Source organism: Hippocampus comes, unplaced genomic scaffold (assembly GCF_001891065.2).
Source record: "Hippocampus comes isolate QL1 unplaced genomic scaffold, H_comes_QL1_v1.1 scaffold9, whole genome shotgun sequence".
Classification (NCBI taxonomy): domain Eukaryota; kingdom Metazoa; phylum Chordata; class Actinopteri; order Syngnathiformes; family Syngnathidae; genus Hippocampus; species Hippocampus comes.
The window spans coordinates 2,127,670-2,145,289 of record NW_017805275.1 but is presented as its reverse complement, the minus strand read 5'-3'; the positions used below and the strand labels follow the sequence as shown (position 1 = coordinate 2,145,289).

General features: G+C 40.8%; 1 protein-coding gene across 3 annotated transcripts in view; it reads right to left on the bottom strand.

The window, feature by feature from the left end:
• Nucleotides 1-17,040, bottom strand: part of macrod1 (mono-ADP ribosylhydrolase 1) — a 156,678-nt gene extending 139,638 nt beyond the window's left edge. For 2 of the 3 annotated variants that reach the window (XM_019869952.1, XM_019869955.1), the window contains exons 1-3: nucleotides 16,270-17,039; nucleotides 15,554-15,649; nucleotides 15,349-15,456 (exon numbers count right to left, since the gene is read on the bottom strand). In XM_019869952.1, coding sequence (XP_019725511.1) covers nucleotides 15,349-15,456; nucleotides 15,554-15,649; nucleotides 16,270-16,645 — 580 coding nt within the window. In that variant the 5' untranslated portion in view covers nucleotides 16,646-17,039. Of the gene's footprint in view, nucleotides 1-15,348; nucleotides 15,457-15,553; nucleotides 15,650-16,269 lie in introns of all 3 variants that reach the window. The other variant, XM_019869953.1, reaches the window with a different exon arrangement.
• Nucleotides 17,041-17,620: the final 580 nt, after the last annotated feature.

Genomic DNA, 17,620 nt, shown 5'->3' with positions numbered 1-17,620 from the left:
TGGGGGGGGGGGGCAGCGGAGAACAAAACACTGGAGACGTGCAAACCAGCGTGAAGCATTGTGGTTTTTCATCCATCTTCCATGACACAAACGGCACCGGAGCATCCCACACAAACTCAAGGCAGTGAACCTTGAAAGCTCCAAATTTTCAGTACGCTGAGGACATTAACGCCGTCGCCCAAATGACCAGTAAAGTCATGTTTCTGACAGTCGTGGCGTGATTAACTCTGACAGATCTGGACTAGAAAAAGTGGAGCAGTGGCCCTGTCTCAAGTCATACTGCGGCTAATTCACACAGCCACCGCAGCCTGAGAAGTGCGCCTTTGGCAAAGACGCAGATACGAGAGGACAGAGTGGACATAACAACATGACTCTGGAGCTGTGATGTAAAGTGATAAAGATTGGAGCATGTAGATTAAGAATACAAAGTAGGTTTAGACACGGCTAGGCAGCAAACTTGCAAAATGCAACTTTTGAGAACTCCAAGTGAACAGTGATAGACTTTCATGAATACGAATTCATTACCATGAAGTGGTTAATTAAGAGCAAAGTAATGAAGTGCAGTGCCAAACTAATTTAGATTTTGCAATCATAAGGCTCTTTATGTCAGAACAGTTGTTCTCAAAAGTCTGAGGCGGGTTAAACACAGGTTATTACTTAAAGCGTGTCAGCAGCGCGACAGGCTACTATATACGCATTGACTGATTTTTACTGTCAAGCATTCACAAATTAAGTATATAATGTATTAGTTCCAAGAAAAGTCATGATCAAGACTGAAGTGGGCTTTACACACAAAATGTACCTGGTTGACTAGTAATGTTTTGACTGGCACTTTGTGATACGTCAAAATATAGGGTGATAAGTTACGTCACAATATAGCGTGATAAATGTTTTCACTTGCAGCTTGTGCCTTGAAGGGCCGTTGGCAGACAAACAACTTTTTTTCAATCTTTTTATACATATAAATGTCAATTGAGTCGTAGAAAAAAATTCAAGTTTCAGCATCTGGATTTCTTTCGTGCAGTTTATAAGCAAATGCAAGTCCAATTCAGCACTAGTGTGGGAATTGCTCATTTCCTTTTACCCAAATAGTCCGTAAATTGTTAAAAGAGATCAACATTTTTGCACCATAATTATATGTTCACTGTCAACACCAAAACGTGAATAAATGAAAGTGTGTTGTGTGTCCTACACAGAGAAATCCCTGATGAAGGTTCATAAATCCAGGGTATGCCGGCGCGATGGTAAACTCTATTTTCCTAATTTGTTTTGATTACATCATAAATATGTCAACAGAATGTAGTTGTGAACGATTGTAGTTACTATTCACAGCCTTCCCTTCTGCCCAGGGTGACGTTAAATGTTACATTGCATGCTGTCTGTTGTCTCTACTGCAGCCAAGTGTGCAAAAGCGCTTTCCAAATTTTGATGTGTTTGCTGCATTCAATCTGCCCTCCAATACTGCATCTCAGTAGGTGTAATCATAGTGTCACCGCAGTGGCTTCATGCACCTCCCCTCTAAAAGTCCCTTTTCTGCAGTATCCTTACCAACTTATGCGTTGCGTGAACATCTTTTCTGAAGGCCCCCCTCAATGAAACCGTTGGTCTCTTTTGGATCAAATTACCCACTCAGATGTCCTACTTTGTTTCAACTGACAAAATTTTTTAGACTCAACCTTTCTCTTGAGAGGAGAGGCTTTTTTTTTCGCCACAGTATTTCATTTGTCTAGTTTTCTGACATTTCAAAACGAAAACAATTGACGGGAGATTAACCGATAATGAAAATAGCCTTTAAAGGTCGCATTGAAAGCTCAGGGAAGCCTATTTCCAGCAATTTCAGAATAAGTGACCAGCCAAATAAAAAACCGTTAAGCCATCCAGACAAATGTCTGATAAAATGTCATCTCATCCAAGAAATTTGACAATTGACAGTTACGCTTCTCTGGTTTTCAACAATGATCACAGTCTGATATCCAGTACTGTACTCCGGCTTATTTTTTCCCCTCTCTATTTTTGATTTTCTTTTATACTTAGAACCATCTTCTAAGACACGCGCGCGCGCGCACACACACGCACACACACACACACACACACACACACACACACACACACACACACACACACACACACAAGTAGACAGAATATAACATAAGAAGAACTTTCACTTTGATGTTTTTTTTTTTTTTTTGCATTTGTGATACCTTAGATATCTAAACAATGCATTCCTGCTAAATAACAACATAAAGAACACAAAAAAGCGCACTCCGCTGAAATGGTTCAGAAACCAATTTCATTTTCAAGCAAACACACCACAGCTTTTAATTGCCTTGAATCAAAAAGCGGAGAAATGGTTTTTGTTTCATCTCAACGCGTCAAACAACACATGCATTAATAAATAAAGTCTTCTTTCTTCGAGCTCGGATATGTAAAGTGTTTGTCTGGAGTAGCAAACTTGGTGTGACACGTTGCATCTTGTAATATGAGACTGTCTTAAGAGGAGCTGACAAGAGCTCTTGGGTAGATGTATGGTAAGTGCAGCACAGAGAGGCAGAGGGAGCGCACGCTGAGCACCCCGTTGGGACCGCAGTCACACTAACGGTCTCTCCTCTGGGCTTTCCATCATCCACTCAGAACCGTGTCACTAGTGGGACAGCCCGATGGATCACATGCCCCTTGCGATTAAAGGCTCAGAAAAGTGACTTGATTAGAAAGTGGTAGTCATTTGAGGATAAAACGCAACCTTGAGAAATAATCACATTTGCTGAGCTGGTGGAAAATATTGCAACCGGATACATCTTGGGCCGGACAACACAACGGTACCAGAGACTGGGGAAGTCTGGTATTTAAGACAATGTACAGACTTTGTTTTCCTAACCCACTCTCTGGGTAGCTGTGGACTTTGAGCATATTGGGTTATTTTTACCCAAGATTGATTTCATTCCATTCTGACCCAGGAGATTGGGTTGAAGATTTGGTTTGGCGGGCTAAGAGCAACAGATGGTTACCATTTTTGAAGTTGAAGTCAATTTAAATGTCACATTCTGAGAAAAGTGGTGGCTAGATGGCTCAGTGGGTAACACCGATGACTTTAGAAACAGGGATTGGGATTCAAATCCCAATCAGGGTGTATGGCCCAACAAAGGAACGAACGGTAGGAAGGGTGTCTGGCGCAAATAGTATGCCCAACATGTCACGAGAGTCACTTATGCTAGGCTTACACGTAACGATTTTCACAGTCTCAGATTAAAACAAATGAGTCAGAACTAAGCTTGACTGCCCAATTTTTGGCAGACTTGGTTTTCATGAAGGCACAAGTCGAGTCGACCTTGTTTGGGACTGTGTTACACCTCTGAGCGTTCTGGCACATGGCGTTGCCTTGCCCCCCCAACCTGTTACCTGACAATTTGGTAACAGGAAGGAATCTCCGCTCGGCATAAAAATGGGCACATCATCATTTTTGTGCCGAGGCAGTGGTCTGGTTCAGTGTTTTTGTGAATTTGGTAGACACACTACCCCTCACTGGGCATTCCTGCCACGCCCCATCAGCACAGCTGCAAATTTGTTGAGAGAACATAAACTTTATTTTAGACGATGAAAAAGCTGGTATACGTCTGTGTGCAGGTCATGTAATGCAATTTTGGTGTATCCCGCCAACCTGGTAACCCATTTCTTGGTAGCTTTCACTCATCAGTATGAATCAAAATCTTGACCAAATGAGGTGGGTCAAATCCTCAAACCAAACAGCTGGTTAAATAACGCGGTATGGGTTTGGTCCCATTAGCATCCATTATTGGGCTAGATTCTTCACCGAATTGGAGTTACTTTAGACCAAGCAGTTTGACGAGTGTATTATTACTAGTTGAAAAATAGAGGGGCAAATGGTTAGTGGGATGATGCTGAAAAATCCCACTCATTGCGCTCACAAAGTATGCCAAAGGTCTCATTGCTTAGCCCTTATCAGATGAAAAAATACTGCTCTGGTGAAACTTTGTTCACACGTTTTCATTCAGTTAAAAGCAGCACAGCTGTGCATTTGGTACCTGGGCCTTCACAGGGGATTTCATCCACATGTTTATACCACCACTAAAATGTCAAGCTAAGGAAACAATCAATACGATACAAAAATGTAATACTGTCTAACAGCAGACAACCCATGTACCATATATTGAGAGGTTCTACATCAATATATAAGCAAGAGGACAGAAAATTGCTGACATCATCGAGGACCAGTGGGGGCCCCTGTGAGGACACATTTGAAATCAAACTGTTTAAAGAAACAGTCCCATTGTTCATATAGTTTCATTTCCATAGGCAGCATGACTGATTCTGAAGGCCAGACCACATAGAGGCTTAAATCTGAAAACAAAACAAACAAAACAATGAGAATAGACTGCTGGGAATAAATTTTAAAAAAATCATGCAAGAAATGTAAGGAATTCATTTTGTAAATGGAAGTCAGTGTTTCTGGCTGTGTTTAGGCCGGCAGACAGGGCCTTGTTGGCCCACAACAACTACAACTTGTTAAAACAGAGTTGGACGTTTGCTCGGACCAGTGGTATTTGCTGGGTCAAGTGTGAACGCTGCCCTCCAAACTCTGGTGCACACCAAACAAGCAGATTGAAACCACTTGGCGTGGGTCCGCTTGTTCATTCAGAGTAGCAAATTATGAGAGTGAAAACAGCAGTAATACTTTTGCGGCACTAAAGCGCTCTACAAATGTTAAGTATAATTACCTCTGTGATGCTATAATGTTAATATTTTTAGTTTGGGGCTTTTTTTTTTTTGCTCGCAGGATTATGCAAAAAAAAAAAGGGGCCAGTCAAGATAAACATATTAGTCGCCATTTCTTTTAACCGATAACATCTCAAGCACATTTTTCAACAAGTGCATATAGCCTTATAACAAATTTGTGTGGTCTACGAAGGCACACAATTTGATCGATGTTTTCGTCATCCGTTTTTATAAATTTTGCATTCACCACTTATTACCACACATTACTTTACAAAAATAATTTTAATAATTTTGTAAGATAAGAAAACCTTTATTTGTCTCACAATGGAGGAATTCCCAATTTACAGCAGCAAAATCATGAAAGGGAGAAAGTAGAAGAACAAAGAGTATATAAATAAATATAAAATACAAAATATAAATATAAGCATATTAAAAATGGGGGAGTGGGGGTGAGTCCAGGTTTTCAGGACCATCTATTCAATAGCCTGACAGCAATCGGCAGGAACAAGAGGCGGTAACTCTCCTTGCAGTGCGGGTGTATCAGTCTCTGGCTGAAAGAGCTGCCCAGTGCTGTCAGGATGGCCTGGAGGGGGTGGGAGGGTCTGTCCATCAGAGCTGTTAGCTTAGCTAGCATCCTCCTGTTGCCCACCATGAGATTTTTGTTGCTGTTGATTAAATCTACAATGTATTTCTGCCTTTATAATACGAAACATTTGATAACCCTCATCAAGCAGACTTTAATGGGATTAATAATCTCAATCAATATAATCCAAAATGGCTGGGATCACTGGTACTCAAGAGAAACTAAGAGAATAATTCATTGATGCTATTTTGTGATGTATTATTATTATTGTGATTTTTTTTTTTTTTTTTTTTAGAACTCCTTGAGCCTGACGGGAATATTCAAGTCCAGTTTTTTTTTTCAAAGCAAGCATTTTATTTTTAAACATGTATTTATTTCAGCCCCCTCTCACTTTACAACAGCTTTGATTACAATATCTATCGCTCACTCTTGCGCTGCAGCGTAGGCGTACCTGCCTGAAATAGAGAGCACCTCTGATGAAATGAGGGAAAAACAACACTTTGATGAAGTCTCTTACTGACCTTCTTACGTAAAGGAGAAGCACAAGTACACCCAGCAAAAGTCTTTTTAATTAGCGTACCTTGACTCTCAACAATCACTCAAAATGTGACACTTTATCCAATGACAATCTGTAAAGCATATTGGCAATAACAAATACATGTGAAACACGTATACTCAACCAGCCTAAACATTAGGAACACCAAGACAATCCAATCCAATACAGGAGCAATCTATCGTTCATTCTGAGCTTTGTGAGTAGAGAGAGTTGGGTGTGCGTGAGGTAGGTAAGCGGTGGCAAAACAACGGTAGAAGAAGAAAATTCAGTGCAAACACAACGTTGTGCTTTAAAACCAGAAAACTGAGAAGAAAAGTGAAGTGAAAGCTGACTCTTTCATATTAGGACTAGAATGTAGCAAATCAAAATGTCTATTTTGCAAGCCTTTCCTTTTTTTCCACTTAACATTTAAAATATTTTAGTTTGCTTTAAAGGCACGTCACCATTCCTTCATTTCCACATTTGAACCTACACTATTAATTTAGTCAAGGCTTAGAAATGTTTCATTCCTCCTTCCAGTTCAATGGAAAGAAAAATACTGTACCAGTCATGTTTACAGCTCTCGGCAGTTTGATAGACATTTGTTGGAAACTGAATGAAATGCGTTTTAAACTATTTTAGAACAATGTTCCAAAATTGTTGAACTTTCAATTAAGAACCCATTGAGAACTAAAATTAAAACACACAAATGCATTTTTATTTTATTTATTTATTTATTTTTGCCTGAAGATGATGAGAACATTTCTGGAGAAATTGTCCATGAATGCTGGAATAAAAAAGCCGAAGCTCAATTGAATTGCAGTGGGATAAATTCTGGAATGATGTGAAACGATATGGAATGTCATTTTCTGTCCCGGATGAGCTGAACTGGTTTAAATCCATCGAGAAATATGGAAATTGAGGGTAAATATGTACAACGGTCTTAATTTACAGCTTTTATTTTTGAAAATGTTTGAATTTTGGGAAAGGCAAGGAGTGGAATATAGATTGAAGTTCGAAGAGTTTGACTTAATAATAAAAGCAGAAATTGGTGGAAACGACACAAAATGTCTTTTTAGGCTTTTGTTTTGAAAATACAAAAAAATAGTTGAAGAGAATGATGTTGGAAGGGTTTAAATCAGTCAAGAAATGTGAAAAAGGGAAGTAAATATGTACAAGTGTTCCAATTTGGGCTTTCAGATTGAATTTTCAGACAAATTGGATTGGGGTGTGAGTTGAACACTGAAGTTGAAGACTGGTTCGGACTGTTCAAGAAATGTGGTAACAGGAAGAAATATGGGGGGGGGGGATCTTAATTTTGATCTTATATTTTAAACATTTGGGAAAACCATGAAATTAGAAAATTGAATATGTTTTTTATTGGTTGGAATCAGTTCATAAATACAATGACATGAGGTAAATATGAAGTCATTTTTAATTTGGTGATTTTATTTTTGGTGATTTTGATTGTAATTTTGGCATGAGCTGAACAATTCAACATTTTTCGAGTGTGAAGTATCGTAATTTTGTGACTGTCGAGATTAGGTTGGTCTAGAATTGTAGAAGTAGTTGAAGTGCGAAAATTGATGGAATAAGCATCCAAGTTTTGGGGAATAGAATAACATAAAGCTGGAAACATTGGCACAATGACAGTAATTTGCTCTTCAAGTTCTCAGACGATTTTTCGTACATTTCAAAGTGGATTATTCGGTTGTTGATGAGGACAGCCATTAAAGTGCTTTGAGGCACCACTCAACTTCAAATGTCATTTTGTGACACATTTTTCTGAGCTTCCACTTTGCCTTTGAAGCTCTTTCTCGGTTGAAAGTTGGGTTTCACAAATACATCATCCTTATTTTAAATGTCATTAACAGTGGTGCGGTTAAAAAAAATTACTTTGCTAGTTTGGGAGACTGCCTGCAATTCAACTACAGTACACACATTTGCCATGCTTTTTTATTTATTTAACTTTATTTCTACAAGACAATCAAGACATGTCATCAATTAAATAAAGCAAATGACAATTCTATTGTTGATTTTATTTTACAATCTTTCAGTGGATGCAATTTATGCAATTTTAATAAGATGGAGGGTAAAAATTATATTTTAAAACTTATTGTAATTTTGAATGTTCTGTCACACTTTCTTCCCTATGAAGTAATATCTGCTTACTGATAACCATTGCGGTGTCACCAAATTAAAATATCAAGGTGGAAAATGTCTCACGTAACGGTCTTGAAAGCAGGGGAACCCTTTTCAACATGACATATTCAGATGTTCTGGCTTGACTGTGGGGTGAAATTGAAAGATTCTGACGGAGCAGCAGAGAGACAGCGAGCCCCCAACATTGGACGACACAAACATGAATGACGAACGACTCCGTCATCGACCATCTGTCAGGCGCCGGTAGACAGGACAGTCTCCTTTTTTAATGCCCCTCTGTGCCTTCTGTTAAAACTCTTTAATATGTATTACTGTACGGATTTGCAAATGTATTGAGATAAAAGAGCTGCGCATATTCCTTGGGTGATCAGCCCGAGGTCAGTGCAAGAGTAATCTCTTCCATCAACATCTTGATATTGTGAATTACTAGAGTGCTCACTAATCCAGATTGTCATATGTCAATGCGCAGGTTGAAACAATTAATTCAATAAATCTATAACAAAAAAAAAGTCAAAGCAAAGTCTCTGCCTTGAAGCTTCGCAAGGAACATTTTTCCAAACAGACGAACGCTATTGTAAATGTACGCGCCGCTTCATGAAGAAATCAGTCAGTGCAATGGTAGCGAGTCAGAAGCAGAGAAGGTCCAAAGTGTGCAATCGTTTTACACTTAAAGAAGCCAAAGTGTTTCAAATGCAAAGCAGAACTTGCTGCCCACGAGCACGTCAATGATTGCCAAATAAAGGTATCGTATCAATGTCAGCTAACAAGTTAGAACTAATGTTCCCGGAAATGGTCCAAATGCTTTAATGAATAAACTGTAAGAAAATAAACAAACATAATATATTAATACCATGCTATGGCCCCAACTGACACCCAGGCAGTCAAAGCACAGATTGGCTAACCTCAGCTAGCAAGAGCCAACTACACGCTCCGTCATTGACATGCATCTCACATGCTCATTTTGATGTTGTGAAATTTTGGGAATGGGGGGGTCCTATTTTTTTTTTTTTTTTAATCAATAGGATCATTGGATTCTAAAAACATTCAACATTAGGGCTGATCACACCTCATCAAATTCAAATTGACATTGCAGTGTAGAAGAATGCAATTTTACATTCTCAAAGGCCGATTTTTTTTTTTGGGGGGGGGTCTGCTTCATTTTGGTGGTGATTTTTTTTTTTTTATATGTCTATCAAATGTATTTATTACCGTATATAGAGTTTATGAATTGAAATAAAAGCAAATATTGGTGTTGTGTCCATGGTTTTTTTTTTGCTATTTTTCCTTGCTTGTTTCATTTGTTGCCAATCCTTCCCATACATATTTATTGTCAGGTTCAATTTTTCTGAATGAACATGCACATCCACCCGTTTAAAGCTTTGATGGCCAGTGTCAATTTCCTGGCATGTCCTTCTGGCCTACCATGTTGGATTAAATGACAGCCTTTTATACATGCTTGCCGAAGGTGCCTGTAACGCTGCATTTAGTGCAATACTTGACCCGCCACATCCCCCCGCATCTACACTCACTTTCTCGACTTCTTATCAGCAAGGACATTAGCGTTGAGTGCAAGCACACACACCGACAGTCGCCGTCGCTCCCATCCTGTCAGGCACCTGCGGCCCCAGAAAGGAGAAAAAATAAATAAAATACCGAGCCTAATCTTGTATCTCTCAGCCGTTGCCAGGTTGAATGGGTTTCCAGCAGCAGCCAACAGCTTTATCTGTTACCTGTAGAGAAAAGCTAAAGGAAGCATATCTCACACACGCACAGGCACCAATGTACCTGCACGCAAACACACAATGCCGTCATCTACAACGGTATCCCACAAACGGCAAAAGCATGTGCAGATGTGCATGATGGCAGACATGACTTGTGTTAAGCCCTCGTGTGTCAAATGAGAAAGATGAAGCACTGCAGCAGCTCTAAAGACATATTCTTTATCACTTGATGTCACAGGGCTTAATTTTAGAGACACATTTTTCCCATTTTAATAGTCTCGCCGGAAAGATTTATCAGACCTTGCCGGAGCATTTATTCACACACGCACTGAGGGTGCTACTGCAAAAGGGGGCTTTATATTCAAACAGAGAGCAGAGCAAACAGTTTTTAAATCTTATTCCGTTATTAAAGTTTAATCCAATGCAAATGGTGCTCAGGACAATAAATGGCATTTAACGTCAAACACAAATGTACATTAAATGCTGCACTGGGAAGTGGGAGGAATAAGTGCTGGAATGCAATTAAAGAATCAAACTTTTGCAAATTAAAAATAGAGCTTATTACCATGGGGGAACTATGCATGAATCCATTTAATTTTTTTTTTTTTTTTAGCTGTTGTGGACCCCCCCCCCCACACACACACACATTCATGTACACAATCCCTGAGAACTCCTCACTTCATTGACGTTTCATTGTGCAATCCATCTTAATCAGCAAGCCCATCAGAGACAATATATCCTCCCCTCCATCTCTCGTTCCTTGTACGGAGCAAGTGATTGAGAGGTGTAAAGAGGAGGATGTTTTGGCCTCTCCTCCCCCTTTGTATTGTACCGCCCCCTCCCCACCTTCCTCCGCCCACCTCCACGCCAGGACAGCTTTTAAGTGCATGTGAGATTTTATGTTTGTAGTGTTTTATAGGCGTGGGCAGAAGCCAGAGGCAGTTAAAGTGTAGAAGCAGCGAGGGAGGGGGCGGGCCAGGAGGAAAACGAGTAGGCGAAGTGGGGAATTACTGTAAATCCAATCTTTATTGAGAGTGACACAAACGACATGCAGCGCCCGCCCAGATTTCCGCAACGCCCCACTTACCTGATCAATCAGGGCGTGCTGACAAATGTCGTAAATGTGCATTCATTGGCACATATACTTCACTGACGTCTGAAAAACCCAAATCTTTGGATCCTGTCACTCGGGTAGGAAAATGTGGAAAAAATGACAATTTTCTCTCTCACAATCTAATGTTAATATTTGAACTCACTTTTTCACCTTCGATAACAATGCTGTGAGTGCCAATGGTAAAACAGCATGTGATTATTCAAATCCAGCCGATGCACAGTATTGCTGAGATTATTTTCCTGAACCAGCTGTTACACTTGTTGCTCGGCAGAATTCATAGGGCACAAACATAACTGCCCCACTGAACAATAAAAAGATTGGTTTATTCCGATAAAAGTTCCTCTCACCCGGTGTGGTGTCCAAACTTTTTCGTTTGCGGGAATCCTAGACCAAAATGAAAGAATACAAGGGCCATTTTAAGATTCTTCAAAGCAAGACATTGTATATTCTTTATATCTTCTCATGAATGTGATAAGCTGCGACAAAACAGCTTTCTTTTAAAGGTGATGAGGCAACTAGTTAACTATTTTTCAAGATTTTGCGGTGTCGAGTGGTCCTGTATCCCACTAGCCTAGAGCCAGTGGCGGATGCTGGTCTGTCAAGGAGGGGAAGCTCAATTTCATAAAATGTGTCCGTTTATTTATACGTGAATTCTACTGTCCGTTCCTTTTCAAGAAAATGATCTGTGACCCTATGGTGATATAAGTCAGTCTGAGAACACAAGCAACTACAATAAAACCCACCAGAAATAAAAGATTAATTTGTCACTAGTCGCTTTCAACGAAGAGAGTGTCGCTAAAATGATTAGAAGAAGTCTCCAGTTCAACTCAGAACAGAATGAGAATTGAAAAATGCTCCCACGGATGCCTACACCAAAAGATCGGTGATTGGCTCATTTCGCTGTCAATCAAAAAGAGATTCAGCCTCAGACAGATCATCCAATCATCATGCAGAAAAGCTCAGCGTCCGGGCACGCCTACTGTCCATGGACTCCCAGAGACGCTGAGCGTCCGGCGGGCGGGACAAAACCAGCATTTATCCAATGACTCGTCTCATTTCAATGCTTTGGGACTACTTTCTTGACGCCCAGCGTCCGCGCTGTAGACACTCAGCGTCCACACAGTTTAAAGCACAGTGAAGCTGCGGGAATGAATGAGAAGAGAGTCGCGTCGTAACCAGTAATAAGAAGCTGATTCGGAACAAAAGTTGAGCGCGTTGTAGCGCATGTTTAGTCAACGACGTGTCCACACAATTGTATGTACACATGTATTTGATCACTTACTTTTTGACATTTTAGGGGAAGCTGAGCTTCCCTTGCAGTCTTCGAGCAATCGTAAATAAATAGTCTACTTATATTTTTGCATATTTAGAAAAGCTCTGGAATATTGAAACCAAGTAATTAGTAGTAGTTGCACCTATTTTTTGATACCCTCCCTTCTCTCGCTGCCCACCTCCACCTTTTTTTTTTTTTTTTTTAAACTTTGGTATAAGTTGTGGGCTGCTTAAAAATGCATGGTGGGCCACAAATGTCCCCCAGGCCATACTTTGTACACCGTTGCCTTGAGCCAATATGGATTCCATTCACAAATAGTGGAGGGGTTTTTTTTTCAAAATACTGTACAAGAAATTGCTGAACCTTTTTTTTTTTTGTCTTCACTTGTGAGCAATGACATGAGTTAAAGTACCAGTAAGCTTCAAGCCCTCCATAGCTCCAGCGATGGAGCAATTAATTAGTGGAGCCTCAGTTCCCCAACAAATATTGGCTAACAAATTTTTCAGACAAGCATTTACCATATGTCACATGACAACAATAATGCAAACAAAACTGTGGCTGTATCACTTCAATTTCAACTGTTTCATGAAAGAATGATGCGTAAACATGTGCACTGCACTTAAGCACTGAACTTATTTAAATACTATATCAATAAATAAAATATACAGGACATTTATATATATTTAAAAAGAAAAAAGCTTCCCAACCAAACAAAATGACTCTTTTTTTGTTTTGTTTGGTTTTGTTTTCCTAAACTACAACCTTTGCAATTTGATAATTGCATCCTGCTACACCGCAATGCCAATTTGAATTCAATTAATTGGTGAGCCCAAAATAGTGCCTTGTCGTACCTGCTGGTGCCAATTTCTGCCAACGGGAATGCGGCAATAGAGCCATGGTAAAGCCAAGTAGAGAGTCACAGACACACACTCAAGAAAACATTTCCCAGCACTATGAGGATTCTCGGGCAGGTTTATATATCCACATTAATTTGAATCACTTCTCTATATTAAAGATGAAATATTTATTAGGGCAAGTATCCTCTCTCCCTTCATTTAATGCAAAGTCACCACCGGTGTGAGATAGTGTACATATTAGGGAGTGTTTTTGTGTGTCCTCAGGCCATGAAACACTCACCCCACCTTATATTGGTCTACCAGTCAGCTAGCATGGCGTATAATTGGCCACAGTTGGCTTCAAGTGAATGTTTGCTGCTTGCTTTAGGCTAAATGATGTAGCCACAATAACAGCTACAGTGCGAGCCGCATGTCAACCACGAGTTTCACTGCTTCCCCATGCTCCTGCTTGCATGGCAGCTCTACCGCGGGAGAATAAGTATGCTGGTGTTGATTTTATTTATATTTTTATTTATTTTCAATAACTCACCCTTTTTTATAATCGCTCTCTTGTCCTTAACTGTCCAGCCACTGTCTCAAGCGTGGAAGTGACCTCGCTCAAAGCTTCCGAGTCAATCAGTTAGTCAGCACGTGAAAAGGTCGGCCTCTTAGTCAACAAAAGACTGCAGAGAATGTCAGCTGGACAGCAAATCAGTCAGACAGAAGAAAGGATGCTCGGACGATTCAGCCCAAAAACCCTTCGAGGGCACCCTGTCCCTGCCTGTTGCCATGGAGATGCCGTCAGCGATTTAAATACGAGCCTCGCTCCGCCTCATATTTATTGCAGTCTCTTCCAGGCCCCCATCTTGCTTTTTGTCCGAATTCTGTGTTTGACAGACATGTTTTCTTTCGCAATACTTTTCAGCTGAATGACACTTTACTTTACTGGTGCTCTTGCCATTTGCCACACTGTAAAATCTCTTGTAAAACGAGCTCAACACACAAAAGTTGTCATCACGGACACAAATTACCATCACATGCTGTATACAAGCACATAATCCCCTCTGTTTGTGTGCACTTTTAATGTTTGCCTACACGCGCAGCAGTGATGCGGCAAATGAGAGTGAATGATCCACACACTCACTTGGATGTTGGCACCTGCTGACAGTCAGCTGCCAAATGGAGATCTATCATTCTCTGCTACAGTCTCATCATCAAGCATCATTTAGGCATGCTGGCCCGCCTTTCCCCTCCCTTGACGCATTCCTGTGCCAAGACACAGATTAGATTTCTCCCAAATGCGCGAACAGCCGTTTGGGGAAGCTGAGCGGCTCATGAGCGGGTTATCATCGCCATCTAATGGTGGCTTGAAGGCAGTGTTTCACAACTTGACTTGAGCAGGACATTGGATAAAAATCTCACTGAACTCCACCAAAATAAAATGTCATAAAAGTATACATACGGAGATGATGATGATGATGACCGTGTTTCAATTTAATAGTGTAAAAAGTGGGCCTGTTCAGTTGAACACAAAGCTTCTGTTCTTCAACAGGTGAATACACAGGTTAATTGCACCCTCTGCCATTTGGTTGAAGAGCATTATACTGTTTTGTTAGTCATTATGACTCGCTGTCATAAATAGATGGTAGATGATCAAAGATATATTATTTGTGGTAGATAAATTACTTTTTCAGATCAAACAAAGAGCCTGTAAAGCGAATTCAAAGAATTGTCTGAACATAATTACAATACAATACAATGCATCTCAACAAGTCAGTTGCTGAAAACATTTGAAATCACTGAGAAACCATTTCAGCTTTCCTGATAAAAAGGCACCCAGACTTGAACGTCTGGCATTAATCACCCCTCCCCCACCAAGTAATTTCTACAAATAGAGTGTGCAATTATTTAACTAGCTATACACCCCAAACATGCATCTTCCCAGGACGACACAATTTATACAATAGCTCATTATCGTGATTTAAATTTCCAAGAGAGGAGCTGATGCCGCAGACCAAGCCGCCGGCAGAGACGAACCCTGCCCTGGTAGGCGGGGCTTGTCAGAAAACCCAACAACTTGGTGGGATATATTCCAAGCACCAGTGGCTGCAAGTGGACATCGTTTGGCCGGGCCGCTCCAAAGTCAGCAAGTATAAGCTGATAGACGAAGTAGCATCCAATTTTCAGCAAGCCATGGCATCATACATTAAGCAGACACACCCAGCGCATTTGAGAGCAGCTACAAGAGCTTGATTTAGTTTTATTATTTTTAAGCCTTATTTTATACATACGAGCCCATTCTTTTTTTTAATCATTCAAATTTGACAAAAAGGTTAAGAACACTTTCGTCTGCAGTATGTCAAATTTAGACAACATTTACAGGATCACATACCTGCGTTGACAAGGGCATCTACCTCCAGTACTGTGATGTTGCCGCTGTAGACCGAGATTTTCCCATCAAGCTTTTGATTCCTGGGATAGTGACTCACTTCAGGACAATCTGACACGGAAACGTACAAGACCAAGTATGTGACTGGTAAATGACACCAATGATAGTGCAATACTTGTAATAAAAGAAATTGTGTTTGTGGACAGACCTCCAGCGTGAGTCCAAGCTGGGATATCATCCAGTCGTACAGAGTCAGTCTTGTAGTATTTGCGTCGAACCTCCACAGGCTGAGACAGGAGGAATTCTGAGAGAAACAATGGAACAGATTTCGAGCAATTTAAACAGATTTCACGAAGATAATATGTTCTACCTTGATTACGGATTCCTCCCACATTCCAAAAATAGGTTCATTGACAACTCTGAAGACAAAATTGTTTTTAAAAAAATGGAAATGCAATGAGAATCCCTTTCACATTATGCCTTCGTGATTTTTGGTTAGTTAAGATTTGAGCGTCTACTTGCTTTTACGCATTAATGTTGACAATGCAATGTTCCCCTATATATTCGCAATCAGTGACTTACCAATTCCATCATTACTCACTGGGTAAAGCACCGCTTTCCCAGTCCTTATAAGGTACAATGAGCCTGACTCCCACTGCTATGACTGAGTGTTTTTGTGGTATCGCTTTGCCTTGGTGATAAGGAAACTGTCTTGAAGTGAGTTTAGGAGCTTCGGGTTGTGCTTTGTCACCATCATGTGGTATCTATAGAGAATTACAAACCTTTTGGGGTGCTCAATGATTCAGTCTGACACTGGCACTGATTATTTCATTTCTACGGTTTTCCAATTGGAAACGTTTCACATTTCATGTCGGAAAGACCAGTAAGACGACGACTCTTGAAAGGTGCACCAGTCAGCCTCACCCTTGATCTCCTTCCAGTCGCCCTCAGTGGAGTTCAGGTCAAAATTCACGGCTGCCATCGTCCCAGTATGGAGAGCCGCTGTCAGCACGCCGGTGCCAATGACAGTGGCCAACCTAACACGCTTCCCTGGTGGACAAGAGAAACAATTCTCGCGGGTGGACTTCCAGCGGGTTGCTGTGGTGGTTGTAAAGTTCGCAGTGTTAATATAGCCGGGGACGGGACTTGTCGCTGGCTTGGGTCCCAGCTCGAAACTTCCAGGAGTTAAAATAATATGTTTGAACCTGACACCGGTGGCAGCCACACGGGACACGGGACCCTCGACGAACAGTAGCGGGGTTCTTATTCGTGAAAGTAGGCTTAGTATGTGTGTCGCCATGTCTCACTTGGTAGTGGGACGTTTTATTCAAGCTCCACAGAGGTTTCGTTTGTGTCAAATACAAATGCAGACGCCTCGTTTCGCCTTCGTTAGCCTACTTCTGCATCTCATGTGCCATTTTTTTTGTTTTGGTTCTGTGGAATGTACCATTACACTTAAGGGTGGGGGTGTCGCGACAGGGATCAGAATTGATCGATTAATGGGACCTACAGTATATTTTTCAGTTTAATGTCAAAGGTGTTTATTTGCTCACGAATTGAACTCTAAATCCTGCTTTATAAAACTCCGAATCAAAGCGACCCATTGAGAGAAACGGGTGAACCCTTTAAGTACTGTAGGAAATTTGGCGACCGGCGAGTTGCCAACACACAACACAAAAACAAAATAAACAATTAAAAGGAATACTGTATGCCGTTTTTTTTTAACACGGGTTGGAAAAGTTTTGCTCAAAGTGTACACACGCACGCACGCACGCGCGCACACAGAGAGAGAGAGAGAAAGAGAGAGAGAGAGAGAGAGGGGGGGGAGAGAGAGAGAGAGCGAGAGAGAGAGAGAGAGAGAGAGAGAGAGAGAGAGAGAGAGAGAGAGAGAGATACAGTAGTCTCGGAACATTCCATTGAACTTTTATAGCGTAATCAATGTGCAGGTCACAGTTTTTCCACGGCAGCGTTGTTTTGGGCGAGCTTGTATGAGGCAATCGCCACTAGCATTTCTTGGTTTTGGCAGGAGTACCTGCAAAGTGACGCTCGAGCATCATCTTGCTGATGTTTTTTTTTCTTTTTCTATTTTACGCCCCCGACTCTTAAAGCCTTTTCGACGACATGTCCAGATATCCAAAATAAACTGAGGCCAGATTTGTGATTGAGGCATAAAGGAACAAACTACTCCGGAATGCAGAGATGAAAGTCCTCCGGATTTTCCCGGAATTCCGGGTTTTTCAATATTTTATGAAAATTTCCCCGGAGAATTGAGGAA